The sequence below is a fragment of the Pseudophryne corroboree genome, unplaced genomic scaffold (genome assembly GCF_028390025.1).
Source record: "Pseudophryne corroboree isolate aPseCor3 unplaced genomic scaffold, aPseCor3.hap2 scaffold_2112, whole genome shotgun sequence".
Taxonomy (NCBI): Eukaryota; Metazoa; Chordata; class Amphibia; order Anura; family Myobatrachidae; genus Pseudophryne; species Pseudophryne corroboree.
In genome coordinates this window covers 22,023-49,537 of record NW_026968756.1, presented here as the reverse complement: position 1 = coordinate 49,537, position 27,515 = coordinate 22,023, and the positions used below count along the sequence as shown (strand labels likewise).

The window sequence follows — 27,515 nt, the reverse complement described above, 5'->3', positions numbered from 1 at the left end:
GACTATGGGCCTAAAATTGGGTTCCATTAAGGTCCAGATTTCGGCTCTGTCGATTTTCTTCCAGAAAGAACTGGCTTCACTGCCTGAAGTTCAGACATTTGTAAAGGGTGTGCTACATATTCAGCCCCCTTTTGTGCCTCCTGTGGCACCTTGGGATCTCAACGTGGTGTTGAGTTTCCTGAAATCACATTGGTTTGAGCCACTCAAAACTGTGGATCTGAAATATCTCACGTGGAAAGTGGTCATGTTATTGGCCTTGGCTTTGGCCAGGCGTGTGTCAGAATTGGCAGCTTTGTCATGTAAAAGCCCTTATCTGATTTTTCATATGGATAGGGCAGAATTGAGGACTCGTCCCCAGTTTCTCCCTAAGTTGGTATCAGCTTTTCACTTGAACCAACCTATTGTAGTGCCTGCGGCTACTAGGGACTTGGAAGATTCCAAGTTACTGGACGTAGTCAGGGCCTTGAAATTTATGTTTCCAGGACGGCTGGAGTCAGGAAAACTGACTCGCTTTTTATCCTGTATGCACCCAACAAACTAGGTGCTCCTGCTTCTAAGCAGACTATTGCTCGCTGGATTTGTAGCAAAATTCAGCTGGTGCATTCTGCGGCTGGATTGCCGCATCCTAAATCAGTAAAAGCCCATTCCACAAGGAAAGTGGGCTCATCTTGGGCGGCTGCCCGAGGGGTCTCTGCTTTACAACTTTGCCGAGCTGCAACTTGGTCAGGGGCAAACACGTTAGCTAAATTCTACAAATTTGATACCCTGGCTGAGGAGGACCTTGAGTTCTCTCATTTGGTGCTGCAGAGTCATCCGCACTCTCCCGCCCGTTTGGGAGCTTTGGTATAATCCCCATGGCCCTTACGGAGTTCCCAGCATCCACTAGGACGTCAGAGAAAATAAGATTTTACTCACCGGTAAATCTATTTCTCGTAGTCCGTAGTGGATGCTGGGCGCCCATCCCAAGTGCGGATTGTCTGCAATACTTGTATATAGTTATTGCCTAACTAAAGGGTTATTGTTGAGCCATCTGTTGAGAGGCTCAGTTATATTCATACTGTTAACTGGGTATAGTATCACGAGTTATACGGTGTGATTGGTGTGGCTGGTATGAGTCTTACCCGGGATTCAAAATCCTTCCTTATTGTGTCAGCTCTTCCGGGCACAGTATCCTAACTGAGGTCTGGAGGAGGGGCATAGAGGGAGGAGCCAGTGCACACCAGATAGTACCTAATCTTTCTTTTAGAGTGCCCAGTCTCCTGCGGAGCCTGTCTATTCCCCATGGTCCTTACGGAGTTCCCAGCATCCACTACGGACTACGAGAAATAGATTTACCGGTGAGTAAAATCTTATTTTTACAAAGGGTCAAAATATAGTTGGGACTTAGTCAATAAATATCTTACAAAATCACTCTAGCTAATAGGAGTAAGAAGGGATATGTCCATATATTGGTTTCCACTTGCTTTTTGGTTGTCATATACACTTACCGATTAGGTGCTCGACGTGTCGTCCTGACGTCACAGCTGGGCGGGCATTTGAATTTGCCAGCCTAGCTGGCATGTCAGTCCCTACAACAAGTGTACAGGCGGTCAGCAGGCCTCTCATACACACAGTCAGATGCGTCGATATATCGGCATTAACCGCCTCGCGATATAATTACGGCTTGTGTGTACCCGGCATTAGTGTCACGGCATAAATATGAACACTACATTTCTCCGTGTTGGATAACAGAGTATCCACATGATAGCTTGGTGACATACAGCATTCTATAGGAAACACTGTTTCTCTAACTTCACCACTACAGCAGTTTGAAAGCTACATGTGTAGTAACATACAGCATTCTATAGGACACCACGACTTCAGCAGTGATAAAATCTACATGTGTAGTAACATACAGCATTCTATAGGACACCACGACTTCAGCAGTGATCAAATCTACATGTGGCGAGAGAGATATTAAATGTGTGCATGCAGCATTATCACAGCTGAAGTGTCCTCATACCAGCTACTCAACCATTTTATTTCCTTTTCTGCATAAACACATCTTTCATACATAGGGGCAGATGTATTAACCTGGAGAAGGGCTAAAGAAGTTATAAACCAGTGATAAGTGCAAGGTCATTACGGATTTTAAAAATAACAGGAGCTGACTGGCTGGTGTGGTATCACCTTGCACTTATCACTGCTTTATCACTTCTCCAGGCTTAATACATCTGCCCCAGAATGTGAAATCTAAATCAGGGCATGTTTAAACTGAACACACTGTGAAGATGTGAGTAAACTGATTTAGTGAAGCCATTCAGCATGTCTGAATCAGGGCAGATCTAATAAACCTCTTTCGTCTCATTCAGGGCAGTTCTCATCACAGATATTGCTTGTTAATACTTGTAATACTCCGTGCCTGAGTTAGTGGGATAGGATAGGAAAATGGATTGTATAGTTTTATGTTGTGTCATACATTTATGTGCACATAAAGATTAATTTAATGTTCCAACAGTTCAACTGTGTTATCTGAATGTACCCATCTAAAATAGATCTGAACATGTAACGGCAAGAATGGAAATGTAAGGGCTAATTCAGACCTGGTCGTAGCTGTGCTAAATTTAGCACATCTACGATCAGTCACACTGACATGGGGGGGAAGCCCAGTACAGGGCTAGCCCACCACGCATGTCAGTCCCTGCCCCGTCGCAGAAGTACAAAGGCATCGCGCAGCGGCGATGCTTTTGTACTTCAGGAGTAGCTCCCGGGCCAGCGCAGCTCCTGTGCGCTGGTAGGGAGCTTTTCATTGCTGCCCGGGTCGCAGCGGCTGTGTGTGACGTCACTCGGCCCGTCCCCCCAACGGTCCGGGCACACCTGCGTTGCCCAGACCTAAACGGCGGCCAAACTCCACCGGCCCACCCAGCGACCACCTCTGCCTGTCAATCAGACAGAGGCGATCACAGGGCTACGACAGCAGTCGGCTGTCTGGCATGCGCCAGCGCACTGCGGCGCCGGCACATGCGCAGTTCAGACCTGATCACTGCTGTGCGAAAACGCACAGCACCGATCAAGTTTGAATCAGCCCCGTATTTCCTTAGTTCAGCAGTTTCTTTGCTCCGGTTTGTGTTATATTTTGCTTTTGCTTATGTTCTTAACCAAAACTATTAGAAGTTTGTGAAAACAAACTTTTGAAAGCTTGTTTTGTTGTGTTGCAGTCTGTCAGATTTGTTGTACTATTCTGTGCATTCCTGAGCTTGAGATTCTTCTTATTCCATTGAAAGTAGGTACAGCTGCAGCTCGTAAAGAAATAATCAGGAACAAAATCCGGGCAATTGGCAAGATGGCAAGAGTCTTCTCTGTGCTCAGGTAAATGGAAATCTATTCCTCCTGTCATGGTGTGATAAAGCGGACTACCCATGCAGGGGCTAATATACCTTTATTTCTATAGAATGGCAATGTGTTTTACAGTGACTTATAGTTAGAGGATTTACCAGATCGCCTCAATTATCGTACTGCACATTTTCTCTCATACTGCAGCGGTAATATAACTCCCTTAGGAGTAAGTTTAATAGGAAAACAGAAAAGGAAACCACCAGTGGAAGGGGGTCCACCGGGCAGAAAGCTCAACTTTCTTTTGATGATAAACATAAAACTTATGGATTATTTATAATTGGCGAAAGTGCCTACATCATAACTAGCACTGATCCATATACTGTTAATGGGAGCTCTTTCACAATTGTGTAGCAGTAAAACACTGACTGTGCTGTGGTCTCCAGCCTTGGTGCATGCTGTAACCATTAGTCCCTTCCATGTAACTCTGTGTAGATTCTATGGAAGTCTTAAGTGGCATCTGCTACCTCAGCCAATTACACCAGTGTTTCCCAACCTTTGTCAAGACACACTAAACCTGGGTATACTCTCGACTTGTGTACCCAGCTATGTCATCATGGGCAGGCATGGGCAAGTGCATACACACTTGCCGATGCTGCGAGCGGCAGAGGGGGCATACAGATATTGCCCACTGGACATGCATACGCGGCTGACGGGCGATATCGCTGACAACGCGTGGAAGCATGCATCTACAGAGACATAGTGCATACAGACTAGACGATATCGTGAACAATGTTTCAGTATCGGCCACATCGCTCACTTTATCATCTAGTGTGTACCCTGCCTAACAGTCCAGGATTTAGTGATATCCATGCTTGAGTACAGATGACCAAATCAAAATAACTGAGGTACAAAATAAGACACCTGAGCTAAAGTATTGTTGACCCTAAAAAGCTGGATTGTTAGTGGGCCTTGGACCATGGTAGGAATTCCTGCGTTACACTGATCACCCACTTTTAGTATGGTTTGTGAACCTAAAATAAAAGCTATTTTTTTGGAAACACACATATTGAAGCTATAAAAATAAAACAAAAACTGTATCTGAATTATCAACCATGTCATTCTTTGGGAAGAACTTTTGTCTGTATTATTTAGAGCAGTTGTTCCTCTTTTTAAAAGATCCACAGGTGGAGCTAATTATTTCACTGTGAGGAGACCTGGAAACCATGAACTGTTTGGGGTCCTGAGGATAGAGTTTGAGAGAGTAATGGGGCATCAAATTAGTGATCTGACTACCAAGAGGATGTTTATGTACAATTTATTTCTAAACATTTTTTTTGTGTGGTCGGTTCTGTGATACATAGATTGTTTCATTTTATTTTTATTTCTTTTTTAACACATCTTTTGTGCTGTTCTTATAACACAAAGATGGATTACATTGCAAAGCAGTAAAGGCGTGCTTGGGATTACATAAAACGTTTAGTAAAATTATTTTAAAACAATATTTCAGCTGCATGTTTTTAACAGCAGATGAAATGATTACCTCTCATTAGATCATGTACAGTATCTGTCTCATCAAATGTTTCCTTAAATTAAATAAGTGATGGCTTGGTTAACAAATCAGTAAAGTGTTGTATGGGAGGAGCTAACCCCACCATGGTGTATTTCTCCTTGGTAACTTACCTTGGAATGTGTTGAGAATGGAGCTTGTGCAGACAGCCGTCGTGGGAATACACCAGACAGCATTCCGCTGCCTGTAATAGCCACTCTATAATGGATCCATTACCAGCCATGCAGCTGATGGGTGGGTACAACACTCAGGTGTGCCTTTTTCATTTACGATTGGGGCATACCCTGCCACATTGCTCTGCATGCTTGCTTTCTTTTTGCTCTTCTCATTTTGGGTGTTTTTATCTTCTGCATCTAGGCTTCCAGGGAAGAGCCTCCCTCCTTTTTATTTACTATGTTGCGTGCCTCTCTATTCAGATCACTTGGCATGAAACCTTTACCATGATTTTCCAGTTGGATTACACTTTACGTATTTATACTGTATATTGTGAAACCTTTCTATGTGCAAGAGCAGCTATTTGAAGTGTTAGCTGCATGTCCAGGTACTTGCATTTTACAGCTCACTGTCAAAAGGAGCCTTCAACACACTTTCCAGGTTAAAGAGTTGGGAAGTCAGTGCTACCCGTGCTCTGCTTTAGTATGTATTTTAATTAACTAGAACACACACATCCAGTTTCAATTCAGGCTAGTCGCTTAAACTCTGATGATGATGATTATTATTATTATTGGTTAAATATTTTGTGGGTTTATCCTTGTATCCTAAATTGCTATCAAAACAGTGTAAATATTTCTGTCCCCTATTTTGTTTTGACTTTGTTTTTCTTAAATCTGAAGCTGTTACAGCATGGGGTGACTGTGCCACATGGAAGTGGCAGAATTATGTTTGCACTCTGCTTGCTCTTCAGGTCTTGTTAGTGAATCTGTAATATATGAGCAGTTACTGCCTCACCCTCATATCTGAATTATAAAACGTGCATGTCTGATTTTGTTCCCCCATCCCCCAAATTGTGTCTCCTAGGGAGGAAAGTGAAAGTGTGCTGACACTGAAGGGTTTAACACCCACAGGGATGCTGCCAAGCGGGGTACTGGCTGGAGGACGACAGACTTTACAAAGTGGTAATGATAAACAGCTAGCTGTACCTCAGATGGACTGGGGCGCACCTCATACTCTTTCCAATTCTACAACTAATGCATGCTGGGAATTTCTAATGCTTTTCAGCTCTTGTTTAAGTGGCTAACACTAGTACATTGTCAAATTTCACTGTGCATTTGAAGCAAGGAATTCTTATCAGGGTACTAACGTTAAGCAGTGGCTATTTGTTATGCTCATGTGGGTATTGATAGTAAGTATAATAATGAAACCTTTTCAGAATCTGAATACAACTAGACTAATTTGAAGGTCTGCAACCAAATGTAATGGAATACATGTGTAATTGCAGATTTAGGGGCTGGTGCAGAGTGAGCATTGAGTGTAATATATATTTGCATTGCGTATACAGCAAACCTACAATTACAGTTGGACTTTTTATGGACGCAGTAGAGTCCCATGAACTGTTTAATTGTCCATATGGTAAATCTGCGACTAGTGTATTGTTACTCACACCCTCCTGAGGTGTGACCAGAAATCTGCGCTCATGAGTACCACAGGGCTAGTCACAGTGCTACCACATGTGGTAATAGCATCGCAGGCAGCACTGAAGCCGGAAGATGCAGCTATATATACCCCAGATTAGTCGTGGTTAGGTGCGCCTCACAGCTGAAGTTCTGGGTGCTATGCAGTCAGTTGAATAGCTCAGGGCACATACCCGGGAGCTACTTCCCCTTAAAGAGAATTTAATTCCCCCAATTGAGCCTTCTGACCAGAGAGGCATAATGGGTGTGTGAAGGTGTCTTTTCATATATGCTACATTCATTGAAAGCACACTGAAATCTTCATCAAACCAGCAATTTCTGGCCCATACAGTACTGTGCAAAAGTTTTAGGCAGGTGTGGCAAAAATGCTGCAAAGTACGAATGCCAATGTCATTAAGTACTACCTTCAGTGTAAAGAAGAACAAAGGCGTAAATTCAGAGTTGATCACAGCAGCAAATTTTTTAGCAGTTGGGCAAAACCATGTGCACTGCAGAGGGGGCAGATCTCTGCACATGTTATATCTGATGCCCCTGCAGTGCACATGGTTTTGCCCAACTGCTAACAAATTTGCTGCTGTGATCAACTCTGAATTAGGCCCAAGGAGTCCTGGAAGTGTGGATTTGACCCCCACAGAGCCTTGATCTTAACATGGTCTGTCTGGGATTACATGAACAGACAGAAGGATTTGAGCAAGTCTACATCCACAGAAGATCTGTGTTTAGTACTCCAAGTTGTTTGGAACAACCTCCCTGTTGAGTTCCTTCAAAAACTGCAAGTATTCCCAGAAGAATTGATGCTGTTTTGAAGGTCACACCACATGTTGATTTTATTTAAGTTTCTCTTCTGTCCATGCATTTTATCAATTGATAAAAATAAACACTTCTATTTTTGAAAGCATTCTTTCTTTCAGCGTTTTTGGCCACACCTGCCTAAAACTTTTGCACAGTACTGTATGTCTGCTGGGACCTTCTAGAGGGCAGTTGAAGATGATGACGTCTTGTCATATGTTATGAGATATGTAAGGCTCCTCATCTATGGCGAAATACATTTGTATGAGCACCATATTTTATAGTGAGTCATTTTTACCCATTTTGCTACCAACTCTGCATCAGACCCTTAAAGTAGGAGTTCAGTATTAGGTTGGTATCACCCTGCATTTTGTACCCTGGTACCCTCTGCCAATATGTGTGCTCTGTTATATGTTTTCTGTGAAATTAACCTTCTAGAAAGCTACTTTGTTCTGCTGTTTCCATTCTCTAAAGCGTAGCTGACTCTTCTTGTTAGTCTGGTTTGTCTAGTCCTCTCTTTGTATTAATATGTTATTGAAATAGTATATATAAAAGCTTGTCTTGTATGTTTTAAAACTATGGACATGTTGCTTTTGAGGTTTGTAGTAGATTAGGTGCAATTAAATATGTATTGCTAGAACATCAAAAGAGGGGATCAACAACAAACCTTGTAAATATCAAATTGAAAGGAATTAATTGTGTCAGCATTATTGCTTGAAAATAAAGATCTGTATCTAAATATCGGGTATCTTTTGTGCTGAATGAATTTAAAACTGAAACCATTTATCTTTAAGAATTGAATAGTTTAGAACAGTGGTTCCCAAACCAATAGTCCACATTTTCCAGGTCACCTCACAGAATCACAGATGAAATAATGAGTTCCACCTGTGGACCTTTTAAAATGTGTGAGTAATACACCTTTGCACCTCCGGGTGACCTGGAAAACGTGAACTTTTGGGGACAGAGTTTGGGAACCACTGCTCTAGAATATTACTTAGAAAATCGTACTCTGTACTACTGCACCACTAGTCTAATACCGTTTTCTAGGTGTGGACTATATGGGAACCACCAGTTTCCTGGGATGGTGCATTTTTATAGAGAAACAACTGGTGCTTATGGACAACCTTTGAACAAAGTCAGCAAATTTAAGTTGAATTATAACTTATTTTACAGTGTACATTATTGCTCTATTCTGTATGTATAGGTATCTAATCGCACAGCGACACTTGTACATTAATGTAGTAATTATTCAAATAACTATAGAAATTGGGTTATCTGTTTAAAATGCCAAAATGATTGGCCCTATAGTTTTTTTCTCGGAATCCGTGGCTATACCATGTCACACATCCAGTGACTAAAAACAATTTTGTTGATTTGTAAACAAACCCAACCACTCCATTCATGTGCACCGAAACACACAGCTTCACTAACATCACTCCCATGAGCCTTCTGCCTTAAACTCTGGATGCACATTGTGATCTGTCTGGTTGGAATAAAAATCTGGTAATGGTTGAGAGCAATCGACTATTTACTCCCAAACACTAGAATACAGACAAAAATTGTCATTCATACAAATTGGTTAAATCACTGACAGGTTTTGTCTATTTTCCACTGTTTGGTAGCAAAGGTCATTTGTCATTTGCTCTCACCCATTACCAGATTTTCATTCCAACCAGCCAGATCTGGCAGATTATCAGTGTATGGACAGCTTTAGTGATGTAATACTGCAATGCCAGGCACATAGATCACTTACATTTACTGGTAGTGTCTGAACACTAAGCCTCAACAGAGATTAATAACGTGAAAATTTGCTTTGGTCACAAGAATAGGTAAGGTGTTTTTATAGTAGCAAAATACAGATCTTTAGTGAATAAACCCCACTGTCCTTAATCTAAAGCTAAACTCTGCGCTGCCATGTTGTTTCTGAAAATGGGCAGACGCAGTCTGTTGTAGTATGTATTATGGCTAACAAGGCTGTTCACTCCTTTTCTCATCTCTACTCACCACACATTAATTGGTTAGATCTTCACTTTCATTGTTAAAAAATAATTGTAGACAGTCAAGAAATGTTGGGCCAGAGTGTTTTTGTAACACATTTCTAATGATTTTAATAAAGTTAAGCCTGTACCATGCACATGCCCTGTACCTGGTGTGTGTAATAGTAATGCCTTGCCCGTTTTTGCCTGCATCATAACAAATATCCAAAAAGTGCATGCCAATTTCCCAGATAGTGCGCCATAGTCACTGCAGATATTTCAACATGCTTTTCACTAATGAGACATTAGTATGCCCATTACATAAAATACTGATTTTATTTGGCATCCAGATCTGTCCTTGATTCTGGCTAAATTTCCAAAAAAGAATCACATGCTGTCCACATGGTGCATTTTGGCCATTATTTGCTGTATTTCCTTTGTGTATTGCTTGAGAAGTACACACTGTCATCTCTCTAATCTGATCTTTGTTCATTTGCATTATTTTGTTATGCAACTGAGTAAATGTGTCTGACAGGTGCTATATGTTTGTGTAAGTATATTAATATGTAATGTATTTTGCTGCTATTATGGATGCAGCCAAAGGTGCTTTGTTATGATAGTGAAACCTTTGTGTCACTCAATTTGTGTAAGTAACCAACCTTCTATCCATGTTTTCAGCTCCTATAATAAATGTTTGTAAGATGCCCACCTCCTCCCCCTCCCCTCTTTTTAAGATGTAACATTTTGATTAAACATACTCCATTTAGCACAAACATTACTAAGTAATCATTTTCCTTCTCATAATGTAGAAATGTAATGTACATATTTTGTTTTTCATTTGTACTACCAGACTGAACCTTACCAATCTAACAAACTTGCTTCTTTTAAATGCATCTGCTATGTATTGTATTTATAAAATCTACATTGGGATGGAAAGTATATAATATAGAATTGGTCATTGCCTTTTTTTTGTTATCCGATATTACACTTCTCATCTTTTTCATTCATTTTGCATGCATCTGCTCACTTCTGTACAGCCACAGTTGAGGCAATTGAGGCTGATAAAGGTATGCTTAGTGTCTATGCTATTGGCAGAGAACTGTTTGGGTTGGGGACTCAACTGTTATGTGTGATTTTTTTATTTTTTTAGATAGTTTTTAACTTGCACAACCAGAGACGGATCTCTGTCGATCCGTCCCCCCTTTTTTGTACCGCCAGCTTAGTTACCTGTGTTTTATTTCTTACCTGTGGCATGGTTTTGTAGCGTTGTTTTCATTGGTCCTTTATTTACATCTAGAATGTTTGTGTGTACTTTGTTCTGTGTGTTATGGTGCAAAAAAGGATCAGATATCCCTAGTTCAATTCTTCTCTTGAAGTTTGATTTCTGCATGTCCGAAACCCATAATTCCTGCAGTACATTCCTTCATGTGGTTGTGCAGCTGTTCTGGTGGTGCAAGTTTATTATACTTAACTTTTATTTTATTTTATACAACCTTCCTTGTATGTCTAGTGTAAGCAGAAACCATTCCAGTTTTTAAGATAAGGGCTGAAACTTAAACCATTTATATATGATATGTTGCCTGGAGTATTTTATTTGTAAACCACAAATGTCTTAGGATCATGCATTAAATGTCACCGTTTATTTCATAGTGGCATCTTTCAGAACTGTCTGCACCTGGGCATTGTATTCTTTTATTAACTCAATTTATCCTTAGATTTTTTTTCTATCCCAAATGAATATCCAAGTGTAACATTTTCATATAGGTATCCATTATTATTTGATATTTATAGTACTATTTCCCATTTCTGCTGTGGGGTACACTGGGCTCCACAAGGAATAACATCGGGGTGTAGAGTAGGATCTTGATCCGAGGCACCAACAGGCTCAAAACTTTGACTGTTCCCAAGATGCATAGCGCTGCCTCCTCTATAACCCCGCCTACGTGCACAGAAGCTCAGTTTTGTAGTTGGTGCCTTGCAGTAAGCAGGCAGTCAACAGGGGGGCTGCTCCTGCAGCCCTAAGAAAAGCATATTTCAGAAGAAAAGAAAGACTTCAAGGGCTGCAGCAGTGAATAGATGTCAGACAGACATCCCCTGCTGCAGCTCCATCACCCCCCAGCGGCGCTGTATACTCCCGCGGCCTGGTTGCCGTCAGGTTTATTAGTAGATATAGGAGTTTCACAAGATATACCTACTGTGTATTTTCCTCTGTGATTTCTAGTCACCATATATCTCTTGGATTCCCGGTGTGTGCTGATACACTATACTGGGAGTTCTTGCTAGATATAGTGCTGCTAATATTGTACTAGGTTGCCTGATATTGAGCTTATTATGTCAGCTACAAGGGGCAACGGGGCTGGGGCTGATCCCACATTGGGTGGAGGTAACACTGCAGACACAATTGAGGAAAACATGACAGCAGAGAGTTCAGGTTCTGGGGGTTCTTTGCCCCCCAGTGGGTTTTTAGCAACGGGGGTCCAAAATGACCCGCCCTGAGCTACCTTCTCCACGTTATTAAATACGCTAGTAACGAAACTTACGCCCCCTGTGGGACCTCCTATGCCAGTACAGTATGGTACCTGCAGTCAATCCGCCATGGGCAGATCAGATCTCTTCTCAGTTACAGCACTTGAACCAATCACTGACTAAAAAGAAGTCTAACTCTCGCCCACCTAAGACTAAGACATCTTCTAAACGGGCCGCTATTTCCTCACAATCCACCACTGTTCCAGACACCACCTCTGAGTATGGCGCATACACTGACCCCACAGACACTGACTCTGATGCTTCAGATGGGGAAGGACGGTCACAGGTGGATGTCCCTGATTTGATTGAGGCTATCAAGCTGATTCTTCAAGTTTCTGATGAACCAGAACCTGAGGCTGTTTCTAAAAATCCGGACAGATTTAAACGTAAGAGAGTGGTTAAACAAGTTTTACCTCATTCTCAGCACCTGGCTGACATACGTCAGGAATCCTGGGAAAATCCAGCAACAAAGTTCACGTGCACAAAAAAATGTTGGCTCGCTATCCTCTCTCTGCGGAGCTAAGTAAAAATTGAGAAACTCCTCCGCCTGTAGATTCCCATGTGGCAAGATTGGTAGTTTCCTCAGCTCTGCCAGTGACTACCGTCACCTCCCTGAAGGAACCGACGGATAGACATATGGAGGGTTGTTTAAAGGCGATTTACACCCTTACATGGGCTGTGCATAGGCCAACCATTGCAGCGACATGGGCTGCTGAAGCTGTTAAAGCATGGGCTCAGGAGTTGGAGGAGCTACCTTCCAACGCTTCTGATCATGCTTCTCATTATCTTAAGGAGTTGGCTTCCGGTGCTGGCGGCCAAGGCTGCTACTACGTCCATCTTGGCTCGACGTATCCTTTGGTTGAGATCCTGGTCTGTGGATCTGGTTTCTAAGAAAACCCTGGAGGTGCTCCCTTTTAAGGGATACGTTCTTTTCGGGGAAGACCTCAATCAAATTGTGGCTGACTTGGCATCTACTAAAACAGCTTGCCTACTGAGTACGGCACCGAAGGCTAAAAGTACTTTCTCTCGCCCCTTTTGTCCTCCAGGAAAGGCAAAAGGTCAGGTGTACCCAAAACAAGCTCGTACTTCCAAATCTGCTAGACCCAAGCGGGCCTGGGCTTCCCGTCACCTGGCTTCCAAAACAGACAAGCATGACGGGGCGGGCCTCCCTCTGGGGCATCCCAGGGTGGGGTGCTGACTTCTAGGGTTTGCCCAGGAATGGTTGAAGACCACTTCAGATGCCTGGGTAGGCGAAGTCGTCACTCAAGGTTACGCCGTATCCTTCATGAAACGTCCCCCTCATCGATTTTGCCTGACAGACGTCCCTCCGGATCTGGTGAAGGCAAAAACTCTTCATTCGGTGGTACAGTCCCTCCTGGACACAGGAGTGGTAATACAGGTGCCTCTGTTTCTAGTCCCAAAACCGAACGGGTCCTCGCGGCCCATTCTCAATCTCAAGTCTTTGAACAAGTTTGTGAGGGTCTCCAAGTTTCGTATGGAAACTACGCTCTATTGTTCTGGCCTTGGAGCCTGGGGACTATATGGTCTCCCTGGACATACAGGATGTCTACATGCATATTCCTATTGCAATGTCACATCAGCAGTATCTGAGGTTTGCGGTGGGCAACCTTCATTACCAATTTCGGGCGTTACCCTTTGGTTTAACCACGGCTTCACGGGTATTCACCAAAGTCATGGCGGTAATGAAGGCTGTACTACGCCGTCAGGGGATCAGAATCCTCTCGTATCTAAGCGACTTACTGATCCTGTCGAACTCCCCAGATATCCCCCTACGTCATTTGGATGTGACGATCCAGTTTACGCAAACTCACGGGTGGCTCATCAACTGGAAGAAATCTTCCCAGGTCCCTGCTCAGAGCATTGTTGGACACTCGCAATCAGCGGTTGTTCTTGTCTCAGGAGAAGGTCCTGAAACTTCAGGACAAGATTCGATGCTTCCTCCTTCGTTCGCAAGTGTCGATACATTTGGCAGTGCAAGTGCTAGGTCTCATGGTGTCGGCCTTCGACATGGTGGAGTACGCTCAATTCCATTCCCGCCCTCTTCAGAAGTTGATTTTGACCAAGTGGGACTGCCTGCCTCACAGGATCATATCTCAAATGATCTCCTTGTCTCCGGAAGTCCGTCTATCACTGAGCTGGTGGCAGACCAACGATTGAGCAGGGGTTGTCCCTTCTGGATCTTCAACTGGGTCCTTCTGACGACAGATGCCAGTCTGAGGGGGTTGGGGAGCGGTGTTGGAGCAACACTCCCTTCAGGGTCGGTGGACCAAGGAGGAGTCTCTCCTCCCAATAAATATTCTGGAACTGCGGGCAGTGTTCAATGCACTGAACTTGGCCCAGCATTTGATACAGAACAGACCTGTTCAGGTACAGTCGGACAACGCCACCACGGTGGCATACATCAATCATCAAGGCGGCGCTCAAAGCAGCATGGCAATGAGAGAAATATCACGGATTCTTCAGTGGGCGGAACGCCATCTGCCAGCCATATCGGCAGTATTCATTCCGGGGGTCCTAAACTGGGAAGCTGACTTTCTCAGTCGTCAGGACGTGCACGCCGGAGAGTAGAGCCTCCATCCAGAAGTGTTTCAATTCCTGGTAGACAGGTGGGGCCTTCCAGATGTGGACGTGATGACGTCTCGACACAATCACAAGGTTCCTGTCTTCTGCGCAAGGACAATGGATCCTCAAGCAGCGTTCGTGGACGCACTGGCAATTCCATGGAACTTTCAGCTGCCATATGTGTTCCCTCTGGTGTCACTCCTGCCCAGAGTAATAAGGAAGTTCAAGCAAGAAGGAGGAATACTACTTCTGATCGCTCCAGCGTAGCCCAGACTGCACTGGTTCTCTGATCTACAGGGCCTCTCGCTAGATCGTCCCCTTCTACTTCCACAACGACCAGACCTCCTCGTTCAGGTCCCTTGTGTTTACCAGGATTTGGCCCGACTGGCTTTGACGGCGTGGCTCTTGAAGTTTCTGTCTTGAGGGCCAAGGGTTTTTCTGAGGCGGTCATTCTAACTATGTTGAAGGCCCTTAAGCCAGCTTCTGCTCGGATTTACCATAGGGTCTGGAATTCTTACTTTACTTGGTGCGTGTCTAATAACCATGATGTTTACAAGTTTAGTACGGCCAATCTTTTGGCCTTCCTACAACAGGGCCTGGACTTAAGCCTTCATCTGGCCTCCCTCAAGGTTCACATTTCTGCCTTGTTGGTATAGTTTCAGAGAAAGATTGCTACCCTGCCTGATGTTCATACTTTCCCTCAGGGGCTGTTATGGATTCAGTCTCCTTATGTTTCACCTGTGGCCCCTTGGGATTTGTCGGTGGTTCTGGAGGCCATGCAAGAGTATCCGTTTGAACCTCTTGCGTCTGCAGTCCTTAAGTGGCTTTCCCTTAAGGTCTTATTTTTGCTGGCTATTGCCTCAGCTAGAAGGGTCTCGGACTTAAGTGCATTATCCTGTAAGTCCCCCTATCTGATTTTTCACCGTGACCGGGCGGTTCTTAGAACACGCCCTGGCTATTTGCCTAAGGTGGTATCTTCCTTCCACCTTAACCAGGAGATTGTGGTTCCGGCCTTTAGTTCTCCCGAGTTGTCCTCCAAAGAGCGGTCTTTGGATTTGGTACGGGCTCTCCGTATCTATTTGAAGAGAACTGCATCCTTTAGGAAGTCGAATTCTCTTTTCTCTAACGTCCTAAGTGGATGCTGGGGACTCCGTAAGGACCATGGGGAATAGCGGCTCCGCAGGAGACTGGGCACATCTAAAGAAAGCTTTAGGACTAACTGGTGTGCACTGGCTCCTCCCCCTATGACCCTCCTCCAAGCCTCAGTTAGATTTCTGTGCCCGACGAGAAGGGTGCACACTAGGGGCTCTCCTGAGCTTCTTAGTGAAAGTTTTAGTTTAGGTTTGTTATTTTCAGTGAGACCTGCTGGCAACAGGCTCACTGCATCGAGGGACTAAGGGGAGAAGATCTCACCTGCGTGCAGAGTGGATTGGGCTTCTTGGCTACTGGACATTAGCTCCAGAGGGACGATCACAGGTTCAGCCTGGATGGGTCCCGGAGCCGCGCCGCCTGCCCCCTTACAGAGCCAGAAGAGCGAAGAGGTCCGGAAAAATCGGCGGCAGAAGACGTTCCTGTCTTCAATAAGGTAGCGCACAGCACTGCAGCTGTGCGCCATTGCTCTCAGCACACTTCATACTCCGGTCACTGAGGGTGCAGGGCGCTGGGGGGGGCGCCCTGAGACGCAATAAAACACGATAAAAATACCTTACATGGCAAAAAATGCATCACATATAGCTCCTGGGCTATATAGATGCATTTAACCCCTGCCAGAATATACAGAAAAACGGGTGATAAGGCCGCCGAAAAGGGGGCGGAGCCTATCTCCTCAGCACACTGGCGCCATTTTCCCTCACAGCTCAGTTGGAGGGAAGCTCCCTGACTCTTCCCTGCACTACAGAAAGGGTTAAATAAAAAGAGAGGGGGGCACTAATTAGGCGCAGTATTAAAACATACAGCAGCTATAAGGGGAAAAACACTTCTATAAGGTTATCCCTGTATATATATATATATATATATATATATATAGCGCTCTGGTGTGTGCTGGCATACTCTCCCTCTGTCTCCCCAAAGGGCTAGTGGGGTCCTGTCCTCTGTCAGAGCATTCCCTGTGTGTGTGCTGTGTGTCGGTACGTTTGTGTCGACATGTATGAGGAGAAAAATGATGTGGAGACGGAGCAGTGTGTCTGTAACAGTGATGTCACCACCTAGGGGGTCGACACCTGAGTGGATGTACTGTTGAAAATTACGTGACCGTGTCAGCTCTGTATAAAAAAACAGTGGTTGACATGAGACAGCCGGCTACTCAGCTTGTGCCTGTCCAGACGTCTCATAGGCCGTCAGGGGCTCTAAAGCGCCCGTTACCTCAGATGGCAGATACAGACGCCGACACGGATACTGACTCCTGTGTCGACGGTGAAGAGACAACCGTGATTTCCAGTAGGGCCACACGTTACATGATTGAGACAATGAAAAATGTTTTATACATTTCTGATAATACGAGTACCACCAAAAAGGGGTATTATGGTGAGGGAAAAACTACCTGTAGTTTTCCTGAATCTGAAAAATAAAATGAGGTGTGTGATGATATGTATACCCTTTCCCGCCAGAGGTTAAACACCCCCTAGGGGGGATAAGGCGCTCACACGCTTGTAAGAACAAGGGCTCTACCTTCTCATGAGATGGCCGCCCTTAAGGATCCTGCTGATAGAAAGCAGGAGGGTATCCAAAAATGTATTCACACACATACTGGTGTTATACTGCGACCAGCAATCGCCTCAGCCTGGAGGTGCAGTGCTGGGTTGGCATGGTCGGATTCCCTGACTGGAAATATTGATATCCTAGATAAGGATAGTATATTATTGCCTATAGAGCATTTAAAAGATGCATTTCTATATATGCATGATGCACAGCGGAATATTTGCCGACTGGCATCAAGTATAAGTGCGTTGTCCAATTCTACCAGTAAAATGGTCACGGATTCCAAACGGCATTTGGAAGTATTGCCTTTAAAAGGGGACATTTGGGGTCGGTCTTTTAGACCTGGTGGCCACGGCAACAACTGGGAAATCCACGTTTGTACCCCAGGTCGCCTCTCAAAATAAGACGCCGTATTATCAGGCGCAGTCCTTTGTTGGCAAGCGGACAAAAGGTTCCTCTTTTCTGCTCGTGACAGAGGGAGAGGAAAAAGGCTGAAGAGATTACCCAGTTCCCAGGAACAGAAATCCTTTCCCGCCTCTGCAAAAGCCCTCAGTATGACGCTAGGGCCTTACAAACTCAGGCACGGTGGGGGCCCGTTCTCAATGAATTTCAGTGCGCAGTGGGCTCACTCGCAAGTAGACCCCTGGATCCTTCAGGTAATATCTCAAGGGTACATATTGAAATTCGAGACGTCTCCCCCTCGCCGTTTCCAAAAGTCGGCTTTACCGACGTCTCCCTCTGACAGGGAGGCAGTTTTGGAAGCCATTCACCCAGCAGGTGATAATCAAGGTACCCCTCCTGCAACAGGGAACGGGGTATTATTCCACACTATTGTGGTACCGAAGCCAGACGGCCCGGTGAAACCGATTCTAAATCTAAAATCTTTGATCACTTACATACAGAGGTTCAAATTCAAGATTGAGTCACTCAGAGTAGTGATTGCGAACCTGGAAGAAGGGGACTACATGATGTCTTGGGACATCAAGGATGCTTACCTTCATGTAAAAGTTTACCCTTCTCACCAAGGGTACCTCAGGTTATGGTACAGAACTGTCACTATCAGTTCAGACGCTGCCGTAGGGATGGTCCACGGCACCCCGGGTCTTTACCAAGGTAATGGCCGAAATGATATCCTTTCGAAGGAAGGGAATTTTAGTTATCCCTTACTTGGACGATTCCCTGATAAGGGTAAGATCCAGGGAACAGTTGGAAGTCGGTGTAACACTATCTCAGGTAGTGTTGCGGCAGCACGATTGGATTCTCAATATTCCAAAATCGCAGCTGGTTCCGACGACTTGTCTTCTGTTTCCTAGGGATTTTCCTGGACACAGTCAAGAAAAAATAAGAATTTACTTACCGATAATTCTATTTCTCATAGTCCGTAGTGGATGCTGGGCAATGGCAGAAGCTGCAGGGATTCTTCGCTGGGCGGAAAATCATGTGATAGCACTGTCAACAGTATTCATTCCGGGAGTGGACAACTGGGAAGCAGACTTCCTCAGCACGACCTCCACCCGGGAGAGTGGGGACTTCACCCAGAAGTCGTCCACATGATTAAAAAACTCGACAGGTATTGCGCCAGGTCAAGAGACCCTCAGGCAATAGTTGTAGACGCTCTGGTAACACCGTGGGTGTACCAGTCAGTGTATGTGTTCCCTCCTCTGCCTCTCATACCCAAGGTACTGAGATTGATAAGATGGAGAGGAGAAAGCACTATATTCGTGGCTCCGGATTGGCCAAGAAGGACTTGGTAACCGGAACTTCAAGAGATGCTCACGGAGGATCCGTGGCCTCTACCTCTAAGAAGGGACCTGCTCCAGCAAGGACCCTGTCTGTTCCAAGACTTACCGCGGCTGCGTTTGACGGCATGCCGGTTGAACACCGGATCCTGAAGGAAAAAAGGCATTCCGGATGAAGTCATCCATATCCTGATCTAAAGCCAGGAAGGATGTAACCGCAAAAACATTATCACCGCAATTGGTGAAAATATGTTGCGTAGTGCGAGGCCAGTAAGGCCCGACGGAGGAAATTCAACTGGGTCGATTCCTACATTTCCTGCAAACAGGAGTGTCTATGGGCCTGAAATTGGGGTCCATTAAGGTTCAGATTTCGGCCCTGTCAAATTTTCTTCCAAAAAAGAACTAGCTTCAGTCCCTGAAGTTTAGACGTTTGTAAAAGGGGTACTGCATATACAGCCTCCTTTTGTGCCTCCAGTGGCAATTTGGGATCTCAATGTAGTTTGGGTTCCAAAAGTCACATTGGTTTGAACCACTTAAATCTGTGGAGTTAAAATATCTCACATGGAAAGTGGTCATGCTGTTGGCCCTGGCTTGGGCCAGGCGCATGTCAGAATTGGCGGCTTTATCCTGTAAAAGCCCTTATCTGATTTTCCATTCGGACAGGGCGGAATTGAGGACTCGTCCTCAGTTTCTCCCTAAGGTGGTTCCAGCGTTTTCACCTGAACCAACCTATTGTGGTGCCTGCGGCTACTAGGGACTTGGAGGAATCCAAGTTGCTAGACGTTGTCAGTGCCCTGAAAATATGGTTTCCAGGACGGCTGGAGTCAGGAAATCTGACTCGCTGTTTATCCTGTATGCACCCAACAAGCTGGGTGCTCCTGCTTCTAAGCAGACTATTGCTCGTTGGATTTGTAGTACAATTCAGCTTGCACATTCTGTGGCAGGCCTGCCACAGCTAAAATCTGTAAAAGCCCGTTCCACAAGGAAAGTGGGCTCATCTTGGGCGGCTGCCCGAGGGGTCTCGGCTTTACAACTTTGCCGAGCAGCTACTTGGTCAGGGGAAAACACGTTTGCTAAATTCTACAAATTTGATACCCTGGCTGAGGAGGACCTGGAGTTCTCTCATTTGGTGCTGCAGAGTCATCCGCACTCTCCCGCCCGTTTGGGAGCTTTGGTATAATCCCCATGGTCCTTACGGAGTCCCCAGCATCCACTTAGGACGTTAGAGAAAATAAGAATTTACTTACCGATAATTCTATTTCTCATAGTCCGTAGTGGATGCTGGGCGCCCATCCCAAGTGCGGATTGTCTGCAATACTTGTACATAGTTATTGTTACAAAAATCGGGTTATTATTGTTGTGAGCCATCTTTCAGAGGCTCCTCTGTTATCATACTGTTAACTGGGTTCAGATCACAGGTTATACGGTGTGATTGGTGTGGCTGGTATGAGTCTTACCCGGGATTCAAAATCCTTCCTTACTGTGTACGCTCGTCCGGGCACAGTATCCTAACTGAGGCTTGGAGGAGGGTCATAGGGGGAGGAGCCAGTGCACACCAGTTAGTCCTAAAGCTTTCTTTAGATGTGCCCAGTCTCCTGCGGAGCCGCTATTCCCCATGGTCCTTACGGAGTCCCCAGCATCCACTACGGACTATGAGAAATAGAATTATCGGTAAGTAAATTCTTATTTTTGTACTGTTTGGTTTTCATAAACGTGGCTGACCTGCTAACAAGCAGACCTTGGCCAGTTGGATTAGAATGGTAATTGCACATGCTTATGTACAGGCTGGTCTTCCAGCTCCTGCTACCATCAAAGCACATTCTACTCTGTCGGTTGGACCTTCTTGGGCGGCCCGCCGTGGTGCGACCCTTGAACAATTGTGCAAGGCGGCTACGTGGTCCTCAGTGAACACGTTCATAAGGTTTTATGCCTTCGATACTTCAACCTCCCAGGATGCTTCCTTTGGACGCCGGGTTCTTGTGCCCGCTACAGTGCGTCCCCTCCCATAAGGAACTGCTTTAGGACATCCCCAATGTTATTCCTTGTGGAGCCCAGTGAACCCCGCAGCAGAAAACTAAATTTAATGTAAGAACTTACCGTTGTTAAATCTTTCTGCGAGGTACACTGGGCTCCACAAGGCGCCCACGCTGACGCACTTCGCTTCTTTGGGTTGGTATAGCATTAGCCGCTGACACCTTCTCCTGTAGTGAGTGTGTGGTGTATGTGGCTACTCGTGATTGTCGTCTCTGGTACCTGCTACTGCATTGGACTGGTTAACGAAAACTGAGCTCCTGTGCACGGAGACAGGGTTATAGAGGAGGCGGCGCTATGCATCTTGGGAACAGTCAAATCTTTGAGCCTGTTGGTGCCTTGGATCAAGATCCTACTCTACACCCTGATGTTATTCCTTGTGGAGCCCAGTGTACCTCGCAGAAAGATTTAACAACGGTAAATTCTTACCATAAATCTCGTTTTTAATCTTATTTATAATAAGATTATAAATCCCCTTGGGATACAGATAATATTGGGTCAAACAGCTGTATAATATGTAATTGTAATATTTAAAAAAAAAATAATCTGATTACAGTCTAGTTCTGATGTAAAGAGCACTAGGATATTTTGTACCATAGACACAAGGTTAGAGCTAGGTAGCTGTTAATTAAATACCCAGACTATTAGTAATTGTGTTGACACTTCAGTTTCATGTAACTCTGTCAATTATTTGTTTATATATCTGTTACTAACATTTTGCATTTGCATTTCAAGCAATACGAGGATTCTCTCCACAACACAAAATCTGCAGTTTTGAAGAAGCAAAGGGATTGGACAGGATCAATGAAAGAATGCCCCCCAGGAAAGATGCCAGGCAACAAGATGGTATTAATTCAGTAAACACAAATGCCAAGGAAAATAACGGGACTGGCAATAACAACGCCCAGTGACTGCTCCATGTCCAGGTTTACTCTCACACCTTGCCTGAGGAGTCCTAGATTCATGCTTTGTGATAGAACAGCTGCAATAGCCATGGGACACCGCAAGATCTAATAACAGACCGCTCACACTCCTGGGAATTGCAGCAGATCCCTGTATTTAAACTTTTTTCCCAAAAGAAGCAAAATTAACTCCTAAGAACTGGACTTGTTTAGAACCTGGCACTCTCTCTCTCTCTGGTCTTTGAATCATGGGAAAGTATTGGGCTGTTTTTCATGAAAGCACATCTAGTGTAGCATCTCGCGCTTATCATTGTTGACACTCAAGTTTACAAATGGAAATCTGTTTTTGTTCACTAGCTAGAATTTTTTTTTCAATCAGAATTTAAGTACATCCCTCAAAAGCTATTTATTTAAAAGACATTTGTTTTATTAAATGTCTTTGAAAGATAGATTAGAATTGTCTTAAGTATGCCGAGGCTGCAAAATGTATTTTGAAAATCCACAAACAAATGCCAAAATGAAAAGTTGGCGGTTCTCTAGTGCTGACCTCAGGTGTATTAATTAGATGTTGCGAATTATGTATTATACTCACTGTATTTTTTAGTTTTAAGGATTATGGAAAGATTTCTACATAGGAACATTTATTACTTGAACACAGATCAAACAAATATTTAATTTAAATACTTTTTTGCCCAAAATTTGTTGAAATTTTTTTCAATCCTTTAAAATCAGAAAAATCTTGAAAAGGAAAAAAAAAATTTTTTGTTTTTTTTTTAAAAAAAATTATGATTGTTTATTCTAGGGTACTTTTAATTGAGCAATGTACATTATGTTAAAGTAAATTTTGATTCATATCAAGTCTGTAAAGCTTGGCATTGTATTTTGTGTATGCATGTTTTCTTTTTTGCAAATATTTAATATATAAACCTATGATGTACAGGAACTGCATCTATAGGTTAAATAGATGTTATGGATACTTTTTAGTTTATTGTGAGTATTGCATTTTCTTCTATGGCTGATCACATGACTGCGTAACTGCAGGAGACTTTTTTTTAAATTCTATTTCTGCATAGACTAAAAGCATTCTAAGCATTTGTTTAGACTATGCAGAACGTGAGACAATTGCTCTATCCAACTGTTAAAACAGTAACTGTTAATCCAAGACTGCATGGTAATTTTTTTGATATTTGCCGGACTGCTGAGTTTGAAAACTCCAACAATTTACTTATTTGTTCCACAAATGAGATGTTTTGATTTTCATTGTATTTTTGGTATATATTTTGACATTTAACCTTTTCATCTTTGCAGTCACTTGAAACATATGTCTGTTAAAGTCATCTCTCCATCTCCTTTACCATATTCTACAAATTGTACATACTCCTCATCCAGGTCGCAAATTTTATGCATGTTCTGAATTACTAAAGAGTTTTATAACAGTAGCACACAATACATTTTGTGCATGGGCCGCTGCTATGAACAGTGTGTCTTTTTTGTATGTCCCGCCCTTTTGCTTTTTAATATAATCTAGAATAAAAGAATAAAATACAGTTCCCTGATGGCTAAAAGAGTTAAAATTGCCACACCATCCTGCAACAAAAATTACTGAATTCTGTATAATTTTTCATCGAGAACCTTCTCTAAATGTGTAATCCCTCTATTATAAAATGTATGTTTCTTCTATACTGCCAAACTTCTTCCTCTACAATATGCAACCTATTTGCAGGCGATAATGTATGATGTTCTCCCAAATAAAATGAAAATGTATTTAAAAAGAAATGATTCTTGAGTTTGTCAGTACAAATATATACATTTTTTAGTGTTACAGCGTTGTGATTTTTATTAGAAGAGCACTTGACTACTCTAGGGTATAGTCAAATATACAGTTCCAGTTATTTACTGGTTACTGTTAAAGTACCAATTTGAACCAGGAACATGGAAGGTAAGAGAGGGAGGGTGGGGGTTCTGTAAGAAGTATGGCCTTTAAGGTTCTGTGGAACACAAAAGCAAACTTGGAGTCAGACTGACTCAACAAATTCCCATTGGTGCTTGTTAACAGAAAAGTATTAAAAATATATATATATATATATATATATATATATATTTCTCTGACGTCCTAGTGGATGCTGGGTACTCCGTAAGGACCATGGGGAATAGACGGGCTCCGCAGGAGACTGGGCACTCTTTAAAGAAAGATTAGGTACTACATCTGGTGTGCACTGGCTCCTCCCTCTATGCCCCTCCTCCAGACCTAAGTTAGAATCTGTGCCCGGCCTGAGCTGGATGCACTTAGTGGGCTCTCCTGAGTTCACTATAAAGAAAGTATTTGTTAGGTTTTTAATTTTCAGTGAGATCTGCTGGCAACAGACTCACTGCTACGTGGGACTGAGGGGAGAGAAGCAAACCTACCTGCTTGCAGCTAGCTTGTGCTTCTTAGGCTACTGGACACCATTAGCTCCAGAGGGATCGAACACAGGGCCTGACCTCGATCGTCCGTTCCCAGAGCCGCGCCGCCGTCCCCCTTGCAGAGCCAGAAGACGGGAGAAACCGGAGAAAATCGGCGGCTGAAGACTCCGGTCTTCAATAAGGTAGCGCACAGCACTGCAGCTGTGCGCCATTGGTCCCACAGCACACCACACGCTCCGGTCACTGGTGGGTGCAGGGCGCTGGGGGGGGCGCCCTGGGCTGCAATTAGTATACCTTTTGGCACAAAAAGCACATAATACAGTGTATAACACTGTATATGTGCAAAAACCCCCGCCATTAACATTATAAAAAGCGGGAGAAGCCCGCCGCTGAAGGGGCGGGGCTATCTTCCTCAGCACAGCCAGCGCCATTTTCTCTTCACAGCTCCGCTGGTAGGACGCTCCCCAGGCTCTCCCCTGCAGTATACACTACAGAAAGGGTAAAAAAGAGAGGGGGGGCACATAAATTTAGGCGCAAATTGTGATATAAGCAGCTATAGGGGGGAAATTCACTTTGTGTATAGTGTATATCCCTCTGTTATATAGCGCTCTGGTGTGTGCTGGCATACTCTCTCTCTGTCTCCCCAAAGGACTTTGTGGGGTCCTGTCCTCAGTCAGAGCATTCCCTGTGTGTGTGTGCGTGCGGTGTGTCGGTACGGCTGTGTCGACATGTTTGATGAGGACGCTTATGTGGAGGCGGAGCAGGTGCCGATAAGTGTGATGTCGCCCCCTGCGGGGCCGACACCTGAGTGGATGGATATGTGGAAGGTATTAGCCGACAGTGTCAACTCCTTGCATAAAAGGTTCGATGACGCAGCTTTGGGACAGCCGGCATCTCAGCCCGCGCCTACCCAGGCATCTCAGAGGCCGTCAGGGGCTCAATGAGACAAATGTACAATCCACTAGGGCCATCCGATGCATGATTACGGCAATGAAAAATGTGTTGCACATTTCTGACATTAACCCGGTTACCACAAAAAAGGGTATTATGTCACTCGGGGAAGAAACTTCCAAGGACAATGGTCGAGTCAGGAGGCTTCCCTGCACATAAATATTCTGGAACTAAGGGCCATTTACAATGCCCTAAGTCAGGCAAAACCCCTGCTTCAAAACCAGCCGGTGCTGATTCAGTCAGACAACATCACGGCGGTCACCCATGTAAACCGACAGGGCGGCACAAGAAGCAGGATGGCGATGGCAGAAGCCACAAGGATTCTCCGATGGGCGGAAAATCACGTGTTAGCACTGTCAGCAGTGTTCATTCCGGGAGTGGACAACTGGGAAGCAGACTTCCTCAGCAGGCACGACCTCCACCCGGGAGAGTGGGGACTTCATCCAGAAGTCTTCCAGCTGATTGTAAATCGTTGGGAAAGGCCACAGGTGGACATGATGGCGTCCCGCCTCAACAAAAAGCTAAAAAGATGTTGCGCCAGGTCAAGGGACCCTCAGGCGATAGCTGTGGACGCTCTAGTGACACCGTGGGTGTACCAGTCGGTTTGTGTTCCCTCCTCTTCCTCTCATACCAAAGGTACTGAGGATAATAAGAAAGAGAGGAGTAAGAACTATACTCATCATTCCGGATTGGCCAAGAAGGACTTGGTACCCGGAACTACAAGAAATGATCTCAGAGGACCCTTGGCCTCTGCCGCTCTGACAGGACCTGCTACAGCAGGGGCCCTGTCTGTTCCAAGACTTACCGCGGCTGCGTTTGATGGCATGGCGGTTGAACGCCGGATCCTGATGGAAAAGGGCATTCCGGTTGAAGTCATTCCTACGCTGATAAAAGCTAGGAAGGATGTGACAGCAAAACATTATCACCGCATATGGCGAAAAAATGTTGCTTGGTGTGAGGCTATGAAGGCCCCAACAGAAGATTTTCAGCTGGGTCGATTTCTGCACTTCCTACAGTCAGGAGTGACTATGGGCCTAAAATTGGGATCCATTAAAGTCCAGATTTCGGCCCTGTCTATTTTCTTTCAAAAAGAACTGGCTTCACTGCCTGAAGTTCAGACGTTTGTTAAGGGAGTGCTGCATATTCAGCCCCCTTTTGTGCCTCCAGTGGCACCTTGGGATCTCAACGTTGTGTTGGATTTCCTAAAATCACATTGGTTTGAGCCACTTCAGACCGTGGAGTTGAAATATCTCACGTGGAAAGTGGTCATGCTTTTGGCCTTGGCTTCGGCTAGGCGTGTGTCAGAATTGGCGGCTTTGTCATGTAAAAGCCCCTATCTGATCTTCCATATGGACAGGGCAGAATTGAGGACTCGTCCCCAATTTCTCCCTAAGGTGGTATCAGCGTTTCATTTGAACCAACCTATTGTGGTGCCTGCGGCTACTCGGGACTTGGAGGCTTCCAAGTTGCTGGATGTAGTCCGGGCCCTGAAAATCTATGTTTCCAGGACGGCTAGAGTCAGAAAAACTGACTCGCTGTTTATCCTGCATGCACCCAACAAGCTGGGTGCTCCTGCTTCTAAGCAGACTATTGCTCGCTGGATCTGTAGCACGATTCAACTTGCACATTCTGCGGCTGGACTGCCGCATCCTAAATCAGTCAAAGCCCATTCCACGAGGAAGGTGGGCTCTTCTTGGGCGGCTGCCCGAGGGGTCTCGGCTTTACAACTTTGCCGAGCTGCTACCTGGTCGGGATCAAACACGTTTGCAAAATTCTACAAGTTTGATACCCTGGCTGAGGAGGACCTTGAGTTTGCTTATTCGGTGCTGCAGAGTCATCTGCACTCTCCCGCCCTTTTGGGAGCTTTGGTATAATCCCCATGGTCCTTACGGAGTCCCCAGCATCCACTAGGACGTCAGAGAAAATAAGATTTTACTCACCGGTAAATCTATTTCTCGTAGTCCGTAGTGGATGCTGGGAGCCCGTCCCAAGTGCGGAATTCTGCAATACTTGTATATAGTTATTGCTTAACTATAGGTTTTTTTGTTCTGAGCCATCTGTTTAATGAGGCTCAGTTGTTGTTCATACTGTTAACTGGGTATGGTTATCACGAGTTGTACGGTGTGATTGGTGTGGCTGGTATGAGTCTTACCCTGGATTCCAAATCCTTTCCTTGTAATGTCAGCTCTTCCGGGCACAGTTTCCCTAACTGAGGTCTGGAGGAGGGGCATAGAGGGAGGAGCCAGTGCACACCAGATGTAGTACCTAATCTTTCTTTAAAGAGTGCCCAGTCTCCTGCGGAGCCCGTCTATTCCCCATGGTCCTTACGGAGTACCCAGCATCCACTACGGACTACGAGAAATAGATTTACCGGTGAGTAAAATCTTATTTTATATATATATATA

The 27,515-nt window shown here is 44.6% G+C and overlaps 1 protein-coding gene across 1 annotated transcript in view; it reads left to right on the top strand.

Annotated features, from left to right (window-relative positions):
* The window catches only part of LOC135006212 (serine/threonine-protein phosphatase 2B catalytic subunit beta isoform-like), a gene marked incomplete at its 5' end in the record, with an annotated part of 42,177 nt that extends 18,645 nt beyond the window's left edge, over positions 1–23,532 (top strand). The window contains 4 exons of the mRNA XM_063952003.1: positions 3,264–3,348; positions 5,900–5,997; positions 10,316–10,345; positions 21,590–23,532. Coding sequence (XP_063808073.1) covers positions 3,264–3,348; positions 5,900–5,997; positions 10,316–10,345; positions 21,590–21,765 — 389 coding nt within the window. The remainder of the gene's footprint in view (positions 1–3,263; positions 3,349–5,899; positions 5,998–10,315; positions 10,346–21,589) is intronic.
* Positions 23,533–27,515: the final 3,983 nt, after the last annotated feature.